The sequence below is a fragment of the Pelophylax lessonae genome (genome assembly GCF_965119305.1).
Source record: "Pelophylax lessonae genome assembly, chromosome: 2".
Lineage (NCBI taxonomy): Eukaryota > Metazoa > Chordata > Amphibia > Anura > Ranidae > Pelophylax > Pelophylax lessonae.
This window is the reverse complement of record NC_138769.1, coordinates 437,226,599-437,244,517: the sequence shown is the minus strand read 5'-3', so window position 1 is coordinate 437,244,517 and position 17,919 is coordinate 437,226,599. Positions and strand designations below refer to the sequence as shown.

The 17,919-nt window shown below is 40.0% G+C and overlaps 1 protein-coding gene across 1 annotated transcript in view; it reads left to right on the top strand.

Annotated features, from left to right (window-relative positions):
• Positions 1-5,493: 5,493 nt before the first annotated feature.
• The window catches only part of LOC309547479 (uncharacterized protein), a gene marked incomplete at its 5' end in the record, with an annotated part of 85,480 nt that continues 73,054 nt past the window's right edge, over positions 5,494-17,919 (top strand). The window contains one exon of the mRNA XM_082247344.1: positions 5,494-6,117. Coding sequence (XP_082103470.1) covers positions 5,494-6,117 — 624 coding nt within the window. The remainder of the gene's footprint in view (positions 6,118-17,919) is intronic.

Here is a 17,919-nt window from a genome sequence, read left to right as displayed (position 1 = left end):
GCGATCTGTTGATGTGAGTTAAGGATTTTTCATTTCGTTTACATTTGTTGTTTTATTATCTTTAGTACAATAAATACTACACTATGAGCATTTTTTTTCTTGCGTTTGATGATTTATCCTGCCTGACTGGTTGAGAGTTCCCTGATGGCCTCATCTTAAAAATTGGGAGATCCATTATATCTGACCATTTAACAGTGATAACCAGTAGGGATGATCGAACGGTTCGGGTCGACCATCGGTTCGGCCCGAACATTGGGTGTTCGAGGTTCGGCCGAATTTAGAACTTTTTGCCCAAAAAGTTCGGAATTCGGCAACCAGAACCGCCCAAAATGCAATGCTTCAGGAAATGGGCTTTAAAAGCCCGTGATTGGACCAGAACCATTAGCAAAAGCCAATTGAGGGGGCAGGAGAATGCTAGGAATGTGATTGGAGTGACTAGGGGGTCCCTAGACCAATCATTAGTGAATACGCCCCCCAGTATATAAGATCGCCCCCGCCATATTCCCAGCATTGTTATACTGGACATGGAAGAGAGTGGAAGCAGTTCTGTTAATTTTACTTTAAAAGTGTCATTTAGCTATTTTTAGTGTGAGGAAAGGGATATCTAGTGTAGTTAGAGTGCTCCTTTACACTTAAGTTAGCTTCAAAAATTTAGTTTCTGTAGGGAAAGTGTTAAGTGTAAGGGGACCGTAGTGTAGTGTAGGGTTAACTGGCAGTGACTGCTATGGAAGGGTGACAAAACCCTTCCATAGCAGGGTGACCGCTATAGAGAAAAGATCATTTCTCTGAATAGCTTCGGCACACCCATATGGCTTCTCACCAGCCAAGCATTTTTTATGCTGCAGGGGCTGCCACTGCCAGTGCTTTTTTGAGGACATGTTTGATGTCAGACATGACATCTGAACATGTGTATAGGGGGTATATATAGACATATATGTCTGAATATATACCCCTAGACATATATAGGTGTGATAGTAGCAGAAATAAATGCTTGCGCTAATGAAATCATTTACAGTAATATATTTCTGCTACTATCACACCTATATATGTCTAGGGGTATATATTCAGACATATATGTGTATACATACCCCCTATACACATGTTCAGATGTTTTGCCTGCCTCAAAAGAACCCAAAAAATGCCAAAAAAACGCTAGCGTCAAAAAAAAATGCCCAGGTGTGTTTTTGCTGGCATTTTTTGGGGGGTTTTGGAGGCAGGCAAAACATCTGAACCAGACATCATGTCCAGAACCATAAAAAAAAAGATCGTTTGTATTAGAAAACTTTCTGACAGGGGGTTGGCTTCGCTGCTGTAACACCTTGCCGGTTTAATAGAAGGCATTTTTTTGAGTTCTTTGCAGTCAGGAAGAACATCTGAACTTGTGTATAGTGGTACTGTGCACAAGTTCTGATGTTTTGCCTGCCTCCAAAAACCCCCAAAAAATGCCAGCAAAAACACACCTGGGCATTTTTTTTTTGACGCTAGCGTTTTTTTTGGCATTTTTTTGGGTTCTTTTGAGGCAGGCAAAACATCTGAACTTGTGTATAGTGGTGTATATACACACATCCATATATTTATATACACACCTAGACATATATAGGTGTGATAGTAGCAGAAATATATGCTTGCGCTAATGAAATCATTTACAGTAATATATTTCTGCTACTATCACACCTATATATGTCTAGGTGTGTATATAAATATATGTATGTGTGTATATATACCACTATACACAAGTTCAGATGTTTTGCCTGCCTCAAAAGAACCCCAGCAGCGGAGCCAACCTCCTGTGCTGAAAGTTTTCTAATACAAACTATCTTTTTTTTCATGGTTCTGGACATGCTACAGAGCTGAAACTTCACATGTACACTTTTTAGACCCCCCCAGATACTAAATCAAAAAATCTCTTTTTTTTTTTTTTTCATTTTTCAATAATTGGCTTTTTTATCAAAAATGACAATTTTTAAGAACTTTTTTTGTGTGATTTTGTGTCTGGGGGGTCTAAAATGTGTACCTGTGAAGTTTCAGCTCTGTAGCATGTCCAGAACCAGAAAAAAAGATCATATAGGTGTTAAAGTTAAAGGAGGGTCCCGACCCACATCCCTGTTCTACTGAAAATTTATCTTTTTTTTTTCATGGTTCTGGACATGCTACAGAGCTGAAACTTCACATGCACACCTTTTAGACCCCCCAGATACTAAATCCAAAGTAAAAATCAAAAAATCTCTTTTTTTAAAAAATGTTTTCAATAATTGCCTTTTTTATCAAAAATGACAATTTTTAAGAACTTTTTTGTGTGTGATTAATAGTTAATGGGGCATGACCCAGGACCCTAGGCACTTTTTAGGGGCATTTATTGGGTTTTAGGGCTTAACAATTGTGTTTTTTGATTACCGAAGTTCGGGTCCCATTGATTTCAATGGGGTTCTGAAATCCGAACCGAACTTTTGGGAAATTCGGGTGTTCTGGTCGAACCGAACTTTTCAAAAGTTCGATCATCCTTAATAACCAGAGAGGAAACGCATCAGTAGCTGAAGGCGTTGTTGCTGTCCTATAGTTTAGACAGCAATTCCTTCTGGTGAGTCTGCATTTCAGCTATATGATGAAGGCAAGACATCACGGGTGACACCTGAGAATATTTTTGCACTTGGAAATTTTGAAGTTTAAACCAATTCAGCTCCGGAAGGTTTTACCCCCTAATGACCAGGCCATTTTTTGTGATTCAGCACTGCGTTAATTTAACTAAAAATGACACGGTCGTGCAACGCTGTACCCAAATACAATTGATGTCAGTTTTTCCTACAAATAGAGCTTTCTTTTGGTGGTATTTGATCACCTCTGTGGTTTTAGATTTTGCGCTATAAACAAAAAAAGAGCAACAATTAAAAAAACAAACACAATATTTTTTACTTTCTGCTGTAAAACATTCCCAATAAAAAAATTTAGAAAATCAAAATTTTTTTATCAGTTTATTTGTATTCTGCTAAATATTTTTGGTAAAAAAAAAAAATCCCAAAAAGCGTATTTTAATTAGTTTGCTTAAAAGTTATAGTGTTTACAAACTATGGGATATTTGACTTTTTATTTTTTGTTTTGATTAGTAATGGCGGCGATCAGCAATTTTTAGCGGGACTGCAACATTGCGGCGGACAAAATCTAACACTAAGTGACACTTTTTGGGGACCAGTGACATTAATACAGTAATCAGTGCTAAATTATATGCACTGTTACTGTATAAATGACACTGGCAGGGAAGGGGTTAATACTGGGGGTAATCAAGGGGTTAAATGTAAGCCTAAAGGTGCTTGCTAACTGTGGGGGGGGGGGCCTCTGTGACAGGCACACAGAGATTGGTGTTTCAGCTTAGCTGAAACACATAATCTCACTTTGCCTGTCTGACAGGAGAGCCGCCTGCTTTGTTTACATAGGCAGGCAACTCTCCTGTCAGTTTCCCGGAAGATAGCGGGAGGCCGGCGGTGATTGAGCCCGCTCCTCCCACAGTCTGGCTCTCTGTGTCCAATCACAGCTGGAGCACAGCTCTGGTGGCGTGCACATAATCATGTAGATTTACATGATTATGCGCAGCCAAGCCGCCCTGGTGCAGTAAATCTGTGTAGGGCGGTCGACAAGTGGTTAATGGGGAATTTATTTCTATACAAAATCACATTTATTTTGTATGCACTTACAGCGCTGCAATATATTTTTATGTTGTTTATATAAGTGTTGGTATATTTGCACTGATTGCACGCTGCTGTCATTTGACTATTTGAGCTCTGACAACATATTATTTTTTCTGTTTTGGTATTCAGATATACACTTGTCTGGCAGCCCTTTTGTTTTTATTTTTTTGTGATTGTGGATGTGTTTAAGGCTAAAAATAACCGTAAAATCAACACAGATGAGGTATTTGTAGAAGATAAGAGCTATGACGAAATTCATGGCATTTTTCCTCATTTAACCGCTTGCCCACCGCCGCACGACTATTTACGCCGGCGGTCAGCCCCTCACAGGCAGAGCGACGTAGTACTACGTCGCTAGCCTGTGAGGATCTAGGGAGCGAGCACGCTCCCGCTCCCGTGCGGTCACGGACCCCCCCACGCGTGTGACCGGTGGACCCAATGTCCGCCGGTCACTCGGCGATCGTCGGTGCAGAGGGAGAAAGGCAGGCGGCTGATGTAAACAAGCCGCCTGTCATTCTCCCCTGTGTAGGAATAGTGATCATACGGTTCTACTATGTAGGACCGTTGATCACTGTTCCTACACCTCAAGCCACAGCCAATCACAGTTAGAATCACGCCCCTAGAGACACACACCACCCCTCCCTCTGAAAAAAAGTTAACCCCTTCACTGCCAGTGTCATTTTACAGTAACAGTGCATATGTATAGCACTGATTACTGTAGAAATGTCACTGGTAACCCCAAAAGTGTAAAAAATGTCAGTCAAGGGTCCGATCTGTCTGCCGCAATGTCGCAGTACCGCAAAAAAATCGCAGATCGCCGCCATTACGCATTTAAAAAAAAACAACAAAAATTACAAATCTTTCCCTTTGTTAGTAAACGCGATAACTTTTGCGCAAACCAAATCATTTTTTTTTTTTTACCAAACATATGTAGCATAAAACAAATTGGCCGAAAATGTTAAAAAAATTAGATTTTTAAATTTTTTTTTGGGGGGAATTTCATGAAAAATATTGTTATTTTTGCAAAATTGACGCTCTTTTTTTGTTTATAGCGCATGATCAGAAAATCGCACAGGTGATCAAATACCACCAAAAGAAAGCTCTGTTTGTGGGAAAAAAAGGACGTCAAATTCGTTTAAGTACAGCGTCGCATGACCGCGCAATTGTCCATTAAAGTCACGCAGTGCCGAATCGCAAAATAGGCCCTGGTCAGGAAGGGGGTAAAATCTTCCGGGGCTTAAGTGGTTAAAAAATATTATGACCTGCATGGGATATTTCATTTTTAGAACACTTCATCATTTTTGTGTATTTTTAGAATTTTTTGAATAGAGATTTTATTTTCATACAATTTCACATTTTATTTTGTATGCACTTACAGCGTTGCAATATATATATTTTTTTTTATTTTTTTTTTATTATGTAATTGACTAGAGCCAGCGTGGGACAGCTGTAGCATCACCCCGATGCTGCAAAATAGAGGTGAGTACGAATTTTTTTTTTTTTTTAATATGTAATAAATCACATGCATCTCCTTTTAACACATGCACAGAGTAATGGAATATTCAACATTAAAATGTATATTTTAAATGGTAGACAGTGATATGTTGCCAGTTTTAAACTATACTGAAGAAGAAACCTGAATCCATGTTTAGGTTTGTTTATTCTGATGAGCTACTTTCATAATTCATTTTAAGTAGCAACATTTCTAATATTCATACAGTGTATTCACTTGGTTTTGCAGTATTGAAAGCAAAGAATTTTCGGCTTGATTGTTCCATGACACACTTATTACCCATCAACAGTAAGGACTGAAATGGAACCAAAAAAAAGTTTATCTTTCGGAAGTATGGATGATATTAGTTTTAGTGGAGACCAGCATATGTCAAACAGAGTAAATAACCAACTTGAAGGATTTATCAGCTTAGAGGACAAAAATAATAATGACATTGTGGATCTTCCTATAAGCACCTGGAAACACACAGGACTAAAAGAATCAAAGAATAAATTAGGAGGCTCAGTTGACAGCATATTGTCTCAAACATCAGTTCAAAACCCTGGATGGATGGCAGTAAAATCGAGCAAGTCCCAAGATGCTCTGGTATCTCCTTCACATTCTATTAAGTATAAAATGTGGCCAAGCAAAGAAAATGTACTTGAGAGTTCCGAAATTGATGATGTTGTAGGAGATGAAATAAACTTTAAATCCAGGCGACAATTACAAAAAGAGACCACAGAGGAATATCAGGGCACATCCTTCACTGCTTCCCCATCATTATCTCACAGTGCTTTAGAAGCTGCTACAATGTCGGAACATAGCAGATCAGAAGGGGAACAGTTACAGAATTATTTGCAAGAAATGGAAGCCTACCATCAGTGGACAAAGGCCACAGACGCAGATCTTGAAGGTTCTGAAGAAACTAAACCTAATCATTTTCAGGTAACACCCTTTAAGTTTTGCTCAAACATAAAGAAAAAAGATGTACAGTATTAATAATAATATTATGTATTAAATATATGCACAATTTTTAAACTTTTGCTTAGTTATTAAAAGCAACAATTTTAATTTCTCTTAATTTTTATAAAAACTCTTGAGTTACCATTTTTTTGTTTAATAAACAGGCAAAAAATTTGGGGGAGCATACCCATGTATTTCCAAAGCTGCTGCAGCTATGAACCAAAAGACATGTATATTAAAAAAGAATAGCGCGCAAATGCAAAAGAAATTACTACCAAATCTGAAGAGAGTCCATAAATAAAAATGGGGGTTTGGTCCCACCATATGGCCATATCGTGCTCAAGCCCACTACTGCGTCAAAGTACCCCATTATCAGTGGGTCCTACACTATCCATGAAAAAGAGATGAATCCAGCCTTTCTAACCCTTGGAGATAACACTCCTTGCTGGGGAAGATGTGCAAATGCACTACAGGGGACTCCTCCTATATCCACTTGATGGTGGACACTGATTGAGTACAGGTGTGTGTGGGGGGTGGGGAGGGCTGCTCAACCTCGATAGTCTGGTCAGACCGAATACATAATAAACAGGCAAAAAATTTGGGGGAGCATACCCATGTATTTCTAAAGCTGCTGCAGCTATGAACCAAAAGACATGTATATTAAAAAAGAATAGCGCGCAAATGCAAAAGAAATTACTACCAAATCTGAAGAGAGTCCATAAATAAAAATGGGGGTTTGGTCCCACCATATGGCCATATCGTGCTCAAGCCCACTACTGCGTCAAAGTACTCCATTATCAGTGGGTCCTACACTATCCATGAAAAAGAGATGAATCCAGCCAGACATTTTTGCCTGTTTATTATGTATTCGGTCTGACCAGACTATCGAGGTTGAGCAGCCCTCCCCACCCCCCACACACACCTGTACTCAATCAGTGTCCACCATCAAGTGGATATAGGAGGAGTCCCCTGTAGTGCATTTGCACAGCTTTCCCAGCAAGGAGTATTATCTCCAAGGGTTAGAAAGGCTGGATTCATCTCTTTTTCACGGATAGTGTAGGACCCACTGATAATGGGGTACTTTGACGCAGTAGTGGGCTTGAGCACGATATGGCCATATGGTGGGACCAAACCCCCATTTTTATTTATGGACTCTCTTCAGATTTGGTAGTAATTTCTTTTGCATTTGCGCGCTATTCTTTTTTAATAACCATTTTTTTGTTTACCAATTTACTCCTGCAGCCTTTTTACAGCCATTTCTTTGTAAATGCACTCCAGGAGTGGCTTAATGGCTTTTATCAGGATGTGTATTCTGATGGTGATAGCAGTATGTCATCCCTGCATTTGATTGGCTAAAGACAAATAGACTTTGCAATGGAAGTTGCACTGTGCATGGTAATTGAGATCTGCTGACTTCCAACATCCAATCATGCGCAAGCAAAAAATGCAATTTTTAAAAAAAAATTTCCTTGCCTGTGATTCAATATTCTTTGCAAATTGAAATTTCACCACATTCATTAAGATCTGGGGCAAATTCCCTTTAGCTGTACTAAAGGCCTATTAGCCTTAAAGGGTCATTTTTGTGAGGGGAAAATAAAAAAAATTACAAATAAAGAAAAAATAATATAGCATATACAATTGTGACACAAATCATATTGTAATTGAATATTATTAAAAATGACCTTTCCTTTTTCAATCTGCAACCGCTGTAATTTTCTGAAAATGCAATGCAATATGGCTACCTGGAGGTGTTCTGTACACAGAACGTATACAGAACGCCCCCCAAAAATATAATTTCCTGCTTGTGTGATTGGCTCACTGATTTTCCCAGAAGTCTGCCTAAGATACAAGCCAGATTTCAGGCATCTCCTGGAACAAAAATGTCATTTTTGGTGAGATACTCCCAATAGGAACACGTCTAAAGGGATGCAGGCCCAGCAGATTTCCTCATTAGTGCCCTGCAGCTGCACAGCTGATTGATAATTATGAAACCACTCCCATTAGACTTACTCAGCACAGAGGTACAGAGGAACAATCAATGATTTCTTTAGAATAACAAAAGGTAGGAATCTGCAACAAAGGTTGTTAAAATCCTTGCAATGTACATAGATCACCCAAAGGGGAATGTTTTTTTTCTCAACAAAAATTGAGTTATGCTTTAATCAGTTCTGGACCGTAAGGATTTGCCCCCTTAATGACCAGGCCATTTTTTGCGATTCAGGACTGCCCTAATTTAACCGAAAATCGCGCGGTCATGCAACACTGTACCAAAATAAAATTGATGTCCTTTTTTTCCCCACAAATAGAGATTTCTTTTGGTGGTATTTGATCACCTGTGCGATTTTTAGTTTTTGTGCTATAAACAAAAAAAGAGTGACAATTCTGAAAAAAAAAAAATACATTTCACATTATACTATAACACATTTCCTAAAAAAAATAAAAAATTTTCATCCTTTTTAGACCAATTTGTATTCTGCTACATATTTTTGATAAAAAAAATCCCAGGAAGTGTATTTTGATTGGTTTGCGCAAACATTATCACGTCTGCAAACTAGGGGAAAGATTTAGGTCATTTTTATTTATTTATTTTTATTAGTAATGGCGGCGATCAGCGTTTCTTAGCGGAACTGTGACATTGCGGCGGACAGATCGAACCCTAAATGACATTTTTGACACTTTTGGGGGGACCAGTGACATCACTACAGTAATCAGTGCTAAAAATATGCATTGTTACTGTAATAATGACACTGGCAGGGAAGTGGTTGATCAAAGGGTTAAATGTGAGCCTAGGGGAGTGTTTTCTAACGGTGGGGGGGAGGGACTTGTGAAATGATCATAGAGACCTGTGTTCCTGTATAGAAGGATTACAGGCACTCTGTGATCATTTCAGAGAGAAGAACGGTCAGCTGTGTTCTTCTCTCTCAGCCGGGAGCGATCGTGGGTGCCCGGCGGCAATGGCGGCCACTGGTCCCATAGATTGGCATTCCCACTGCCTAGTGGGGGCGAGAGCATACCGCTGGCTGTGCAGGCCCGCCCCCCAGTACCTCTCCCGAGACCGATGTACCCCTACGCGCAGCCGAGCAAGCCTGCCTCAGTAAATCTGCAGCGGGCAGTCGGCAAGGGGTTAAATAAATCAACCCCAAGGTTTGCTGAAACTGGCACTTGCAGTCCTTATTGGAAGCCCTTTTGCTAGGGTGACAACACAGGAACACAACTGGACAGGGACAGAGCATTGTCATCCCATAAGAGAAAGTGCCTGAATAAATTCTTAGTGGAGGGTCTACCAGATATTGCTTTAATAAAATTTAAATATTTAATATAACTAGAATTAAAATATTGGCAATGGCTGTTTAAAGTAAATTACTAACGCAATAGAGATTTTAATGATTCGGTATGCATATACTTTATTTTTTGTTTTATTTTTTTGTGTATAGAGCTTTTTAGAAACCTTTTGACTTGCTTTCTTTACATTCATTTGCTCTATAATGGTGCATCAGATACACATTCTATGTTGTAGGATTTATCCTAATATAAATAACCTGGCTTTCAGGGAATTTATGTGACCTATATATGAAGGCACTGTTATTGCTAGGCCGTAGTCAATCATTTTGTGAAGTGGCAGCAGCCACCTGAGTCCTTATGCAGGCAGCTGTATAGCTAGGCTGAACAAAGACACTGGGTGCTGCACAATGACAAAGAACCTTAAAGCTGCACAATGCAGGTAATGGGGAAAGAATAGCTTTTACATCCAGCTGATATTTTTGATAAGACATAAAAATGATCTCTCTCCTCATATTTAAAATATCTTACTTATCATGTGTATAAAGTGACTGTGTTCTAAATGGTAATATTGGAATGTTTAAAAGAAGGAGCAGACATTGCATACAAAGCGATTTTGTGCTGAAATGCTGCTGGATGTGGCTGTTTTACCTGTATATCAGAGCCAGATAAATCCATAGATGTGGGTTCAGTTGTGCTGGTAAGTAGGCAAATTGTGGTGTAAACACTAGACACTTTTGTCTTCCACACAGACTATCAACATTTCTTGCTTGATGGTAAAGTAGAAAAACTAAGCTAAACCAATGAGATGTGTATCCATTGCTTTGATTGGATGGCATTTAAAAGATACAATGAAAAGCAATTGGTAATTCAGAAGGTCCATTTTATTTTAGTTTTTTTTTTTTTTTTTTAAAGATTATACATTTTGAAAATTGTTGTTTTTACATATTTTTTTTATTGAACTATTAATATACAATATTTATCGTACAAATTAATGGCTAATCTGATAAAGGATTTCCAGAGCACTATGGAAATCTAATAGGGGTTGAGTCAATGTGATGACTAATTTGTTTGTTTACAGAACTTAGAATAACACGCTTTACATCAAAGAAGCGAACTTAGGGCCATACTTAACTGAATCAAAAAATGCTTTTAAAAATGTTGATTTTTGGAACTGTCCCTTTTTAAAGAAATAAAGTAAATTAAAAAAAACACATTCTTTTTAAAGCAAACATTTATTATATTGCAGCTTACCAACCCTTCCATGTGATGGCTGTAATAGTTTTCTTTTTTTTTGCTTTTTTTTTCTTCTATTTTAATCTGTTGATCTGTCCAGTAAGATTCGGTTCAGACTATGGCGACACAACTTCGGGGGCGACTAGTATAGTCGCCGTGCACCGCGACTTTGGCGCGACTTGCACAGACTTCACATAATGGAAGTCAATGCTAGTCGCTCCGACTTCGGTCAAAAGTAGTGCAGGAACCTTTTTCTAAGTCAGAGGGACTTGAGTTGCTCCTATTAGAACGGTTCCTATAGCACAGAATGGAGCACGACTTGTCAGGCGATCAAGTCGCCTGACAAGTCGCGGTAGTGTGAACCAGCACTAAGTCTGTTGTTTTTCTACAGAACAAGCTGTCCTGCAAATATATCAGGAAAAGGTGTTGAGACAAACTATTTACCACTGACAGGGGTGCTTACAATGATCTGCTTTTATTAATTAATGTAAAACCTTAATCCCAAAAGAAAAATAAATCTGTTTCTGTAACTGCTTGAGTAATTGCTGTGTTTGCTGGAGTTTGGCAATTTGTTAGTGTATCTACAGCTGCTAATACATTTAACACTACCCTCCCCCTAGATTATCAATGCTGCTATCCAAAAGTGCCCCCTGTTCTCCTTCATCCAGAGTGGAGGCACTCTAATACAGGAGGTGTGTTACTGGTCTGAACACCAGATGAAAACAGAGGGGAAAAAAGCCTAAAAAAGGAATCTAATGCAGGCACCACATCTAATGATTGGGAAGCTGCAATATATTACGTTTTTGGTTTAATACTGCTTTAAGGCACTAAAAAAAGAAGTGGGGCATGTAATTTATTTGCTTAACCCAATAATCTTCGGATGTCTAAATGTTTTCTTTTATTGCCAGTATTTGCTCTGTATTTATTCCGGAATTGTATGATAACATCAGAAATATGTTAAGACACGTACTGGTTATTGTATTATTTTATTTGTATTTTTTCCTTTTTTTTTGTTGTGTGTTGTTTTCTGTAAAATGACAAAACCTTCAATAAAAAGTTATTTGAAGAAAAAAAAAAAAAAAAGAGGTGGTTTGCAGGCAGTGGAATCTGTGCCAACTGTTTCCCGAAATTCATTTTTGCTGTCTGAGAAATTGGTAGGCAGGGCAGCAAAGTCCAATATCTGCAGAAAACAAACAAATGATGGAAACCTTGAAATTCAAACACAAAAAAAATGTATTTGTATTGTATTTGTAATGTATTTTATAATGGCATTTTAAAGGTGGCAGTTTTAAACAATGTGTTTTTTGGCAGAAAAATTTGACTATGTGTATCCTAGTTGAGAATTCTAACGCTAACACAGCAGACTAGCTGAAATAATAATTCAGTCAGTATAACCTATTTTCAAGTAGTCATTTAATACAGGTTGAGTCACAGTTAGGCCCCTTTCACACACGGTAGTCCGTCGGCTGTGTCTCCGTGCTGTGTGCGGAGAGAGCTGTCAGGTCCCAGTTCTTCCCTATGGGGGAATCTGATGAGAACAGACCGTCTGTCCGTTCTCATCCGATCCGCCAGATGGATGGAAAATAGGGTTTCCATCTGTCCGGATTTGACGGATCGGATTGGATGTCAGTGGACATGTCTCCGCTGACATCCGATGCCCCATAGAAATGCATGGGGCTTCCGTTCAGATCCGCCTGAAAAACGGACAGGCGGATCCAAACGGTCCACTTGTGTGAAAGGGGCCTTAAAGTTAAACATTTTGGATAGCGTAGAGAAGGATACATGGGTGCTCAACCTGTTGCCCTCCAGCTGTTGCGGAACTACAAGTCCCATGATGCATTGCAAGGCTGACTGGTAGAAGCATGACTGCCAAAGGCAGAGGCATGATGGGACTTGTAGTTATGCAACAGCTGGAGGGCCACAGGTTGAGCACCCATGGATTAGAACCTCTGTTAGGTTTGTGTTGCTATTTGAGACTCCATTGGAGAGATTTCCCCTCACTTACTGTCACGGTAATAATAATTTCACCAAGCATTAAATGAGGAGAAATCTTCAAAATGGACAAAAAAACTGCATTATTATTTCTGTCTGTGTTGCTATTGGAGAACGTTCTTCACTCCCTGTTGGGTGAAACTGTTGTCATTGTGACAATAGATAAGGGAAACATCTTCAATCGAGCCCTAGAAAACAGTAAAACCCAACATGGTTTCAAATCCTTCCACATTCATCAAAACCTTAAAAAAACAGGTTTTTAGATGAACATACACTTTAACTTTTGTTCTTCTATGAAGTATACCCTTTTTACTCCTGTTTTGGGTCTTTATGATTTATTTATTTTTAAACTGTGTGTTAAACAGCTGCATAAGACCCCATTCACACTGGGGCGACTTGTCAGGCGACCTGGTCGCCTGACAAGTCGCCGTGGGTCGCCTGCCATAGAGTAGCACAGGACCGTTCTAATAGGAGCGACACAAGTCGCTCCAACTTAAAAAAAAGGGTCCTGTACTACTTTGGGGCGATCTGGAGCGACCTGCATTGACTTCAATGATATGAAGTCCCTGCATGCGGCTCCGAGGTCGCGGAGCGAGCTGCGCACCGCGACTTCACAGGTCGCCCCGGGAAGTCGGGTCGCCTGTATGTGAACCGGCTCATAGAGTCAGATATATTTTTATATTTCTACTTTTTTTTATATATCAAATAATTATTTGAACATCCATGGAAGCCCTATGAAGATATATATATATATATATATATATATATATATATATATATATATATAGTAGTATCTATGACATACTGTACACCATTTACTGATGGGGAAAGTTTGGGAAAGAACCGCTCCAGATCAACACAGATTCTAAGTACCTGATAAATCATGTTAGAAAAAGGAAATAAGAAAAATAACAACTATGCTGCCACACTTCTAGAGTCTAGTAGGGTATACACCAGAGTCGTTCAATATTGTCCCGTCATGAGGGTGATGTTTCTGAGGAAGGAGGTATTATCTAACACACAAACAACTATATCCTCATTAAGAAAGTATTCCAAAATATAAGAGCCATGCATCCAGTTTGTAGGGGCATCCTAGGCCCAAAGTACCCAGTCAGGAAGCAACCAAATACAGTCCTTGATTGTAGTAATATATATATATATATATATATATATATATATATATATATATATATATATATGATTATGTATATGTGTGTGTGTCAAGATGGACGCTTGAGGTCTTTAGAGATTGCAGTGTCCAGTCGGACAGCTGGCTTCTCTGAGACCCTGACGGAGTCTACAATAGGGACAATTCCCCTAGCAGACTCCTCTCCATCCATAATAATGGCACCGTGCCACCTACAACATGGAGGGAAACCTCCACCTGCCTACAAGTCTGGAGAACATCAAGTTTCTCAGACATGTTTACCTATTTAGCTATTACCTGGTTTCCAACATGTATTTGAGGTGGAAGAGTAGTTCTGGTAAACCTAAAATTTGGGTTGTGCTTGAGCATTACTAGAAGCGATGTTTTATTACGTTATAGTGATATGTTTGTTAAAAAAGCGGCAGACTATTTCTGTCAGCACTAACTAAACCCCCTTTTTTAACGCCTGTTAGACAGGATAATTCAGCTGGTTGCAGACTGGTCAGTAAGTAGAGCTGGGAGTTTTCTTTTGTTTTCTTTGACATGCGTCACCCTTTTATGTTATTGCTTATTGCTGCAAAGGCCAGTTAAAGGTGGGGGCAGTGGCCATTTCTTTGGCTGGGGGCAGTGGCCATTTGTTTGGGTGGGGGCAGTGGCCATTTGTTTGTACTGGTGAGGGGATGCACTGAACACCTTCGTTGCCATTGTGCTATATGCCGGGTGTCCAGTGTGCCCATGAGCCTTTAAGGAGGAGTGGGCTCCCTCCAGGCACACCTGCCCTTTGTCTATTAGAATGCATGTGCTCCCACTGTGAAGGCTCTCAAAATTTAACGTTTGAACTGCAGATAATACTGGGGTGCTGCGAAAAGTCTCTGCAGCTTTTACATGTATAGGCGCAAACCCAAAATTTAGTATCTCAGAAAATTAGAATATTACATAAGACCAATAAAAAAAAAAAGGATTTTTTAATACAGAAAGATTGAGTTACTGAAAAGTATGTGCATGTACAGTATACTATGTACCTAATACTTGGTCGGGGCTCCATTTGCATGAATGTGCATGCATTACTGCATCAAAGCAGTGTGGAATGAAGGTGATCAGCCTGTGGCACTGCTGAGGTGTTATGGCAGCCCACATTTCTTTGATAGTGGCTTTCAGCTCCTCTGCATTGTTGGGTCTGGTGTCTCTCCTCTTCCTCTTGACAATACCCCACAGATTCTCTATGGGCTTTAGGTCAGGCGAGTTTGCTGGCCAATCAAGCACAGCGGTACTATGATCATTAAACCAGGAAGTGGTACTTTTGGCAGTGTGGGCAGGTGCCAAGTTTTGCTGGAAAATGAAATCAGCAGCAGTATTAGAGGGCTGCGCAGACTTTGGACTTGATAATGTCACTTGCCGTCTCACCTGCCACCAGATGCAGCTTGTCACTTGCCATTTCACTTGCCACCTAGAGCGGATTGTCACTTGCCACAAGATGGGGATTGTCATCTGCCACATAACCTGCCATGTCGCCTGCCACAAGATGTGGATTGTCACTTTCCACGTCAACCTGCCACCAGATGCGAATTATCACTTGCCAGTAGCTGTGTCCCAGAGCGAGGGCGGGACAGTGAGAGATAATGTAATCTCTCTGCTGCCCACGGCTGCACAGTGAGGGCGGTGTCCTGTCAGAAGCTGAACTGCGGTGATGCCCACCCACTCACTTGCCTGCCTGCCCGCCTACTCACCCGCTGACCGTCTCACTATTTTCACTGGGGGGAGGGGGGGCAGTTGCCCCCCCCCCCCCCGATCCACCCCTGGGCTCCATGCACACTGGTCTTAAAAACAATGACAGTTCTGGCAGGAAAAAAATGCTCATGCATAGCATTTTTGTACACAGTTTAGGAGAGCTTAGCATTTTTCTGCCTGAAAACTGATCTTGAAAACTCATTTGTAAGTCTGTTAACTTGCTGCACATTTTTTCTGGCAATAGAATTAGGATAAAGGCCTTGAAGGTTGACACAAATAATAGGTAAATGGGGGGGGGGCCATCATCCTTACAATTGAAATCGAAGAGAAGAAATTAAGGAGCACCCCTCGTGTACCCCTAACACAGAAATGAATGGACTATCTTGGTACCCAAGGATAACAATGAAATATTCAAAAAATATTCAAATTTAATAATCCATAGTTAAAAAGCAAAGACACATTTCCACAAAGATAAGGTATAACAATTAAAGACTTGAAAAAACATTCTTAATAAGCCAAGCTGTTTGTTAAAGCGGTAGTACACTCCGCTTTTTAATTTTTACCTACAGGTAAGCCTATAATAAAGCTTACCTGTAGGTAAAATTAATATCTCCTAAACCTGCACAGTTTAGGAGATATTCACCCTGCATGCAGCTGCTGACACCAGTGGCGCATGCACTCTGAAGGCCTGGCGTATCTTGCTGGACCTTCAGAGCTCCTTGCCGGAAAGTGAACTTGCGCGGGAGTGACATCATCATGGCTCCGGCCACTGGCAACGCTGGAGCCGTCAAACCCGGAAGAGATGCCGACACAGGCGACGGTGTGGGGGCTTCATTCTAAGGTAAGTATTTCATAATGTGCTAATATGCGATGCATACTAGCACATTATGCCATTGTCCTGCAGGTTATTTTTTTTTTTTTTACACAGGGGATACAACTGCTTTAATGAGATGTAGTTACTCTTTGAAAGTATGTTGAATTCTCTACATGCTTCTTGGTAAAAACCGCTTCTTCAGGAGGTATTACACAATTTATCCAAAAGAGCAGACAAACATAAGCAACAAGGACAAGGGATGCCGAAGGGGCTTCCTCACGGCGGGCACGAGGGGCAGTAAAGCAGACACATGTAGCCAGGTACCGAAAAAGTCTGAGTAAGAACAAAATTTAACCCTGGAAAAAAAACTGAATTTAGTCTGATTCGCCGGACATCCAATCAAAGCACAGCCATAAAGCGGAAGAATTTTTTCAAAATGGTGAGATGCAAGAAAGGGCCTTACAGGCCGTTTTTATTTTCCATCCAATGGTGATAGAAAGGATGCCCATTGGATGTCAACGAACTGAGAGTTCCTCCACAGGGGAAGCCTGTTGCTAAGTTGTACACTTGCAGAGCACTTGAAGCACAAGTTCTCGTGGACACAAGTCTCTAGCAAGAGCAAAGTTGCAGTGGTGAGTCTATAGCATGTAAATTCAGCCACAGTGACCCCTGTGGTGGGATGACTATTGCACAAAATAACTGAACCAGAACTTGCAGCAGACTTGCAGACTGTTTGCAAAGAAAGTTGATCTGGAGTCATGCAATGCAGACTTGCTGCAAATGTGCAACAAATTTGTAAAGCCTTGCAAGTCTAGCAATAGCTTAGCAAGTCATTTTCAAACTTGCAGCTCAAATGCATGCTATCTGGGTTGTGCAATACAAGCTACTATGAACATTTTGTATGCCACTTTTTCTGGCATTGTTTTTCTCTGCTCCTAGTATGCATTGACCCCTATTCTTTTGCTGTGTGGTGTTTTCAGTAAAATAAATATCTTCAAACCAGTTTGTTTCCCCTTGTCCTTGTGAATCACAACTCCCTAAAATGTTATATACCCTGCTTCTACAAAGAGGTTTTGTGAAAGACAAGTGTGTGGAGAAAGAATTACAAATGGACCCCCCTTTAAATGTACACAGAAGCCTGGAGACGACCCATACTAAAGAATGTGTCAATTAGTGATTTATGTTTTTGATTATACTTGTACTGGCAGAAATACAGAGAATGTCACTACTCAGCTCTCTCAGAAAATGCTAGTTTCCCGGCTGGCGTTGGCTTCAATACTGGGAGGGCCTAACAATACAGCAATAAACTACAATACAGAACTGGATAGTCCAAGTGCAATTGTAAATCCTAATCTGCATCCTTTTTCTGAGTTAGTCATTGGAACAGCATAATAGCCAGGTAACTAGCATTTTCAAAAGGAAATGACTAGAATGCCTACCTTGATGCCTTCTCAATACAGCTTTCCTTTAATTCCTAATGGATTCCAGCAAATTTCACTGAAAAGTGGCACATGGAGTGTTACCAAACTCTTTGTTTAAAAAGAACTATTTAAAAGAAAAAAAAAAGTGAATGTTATCATTAGGTTGG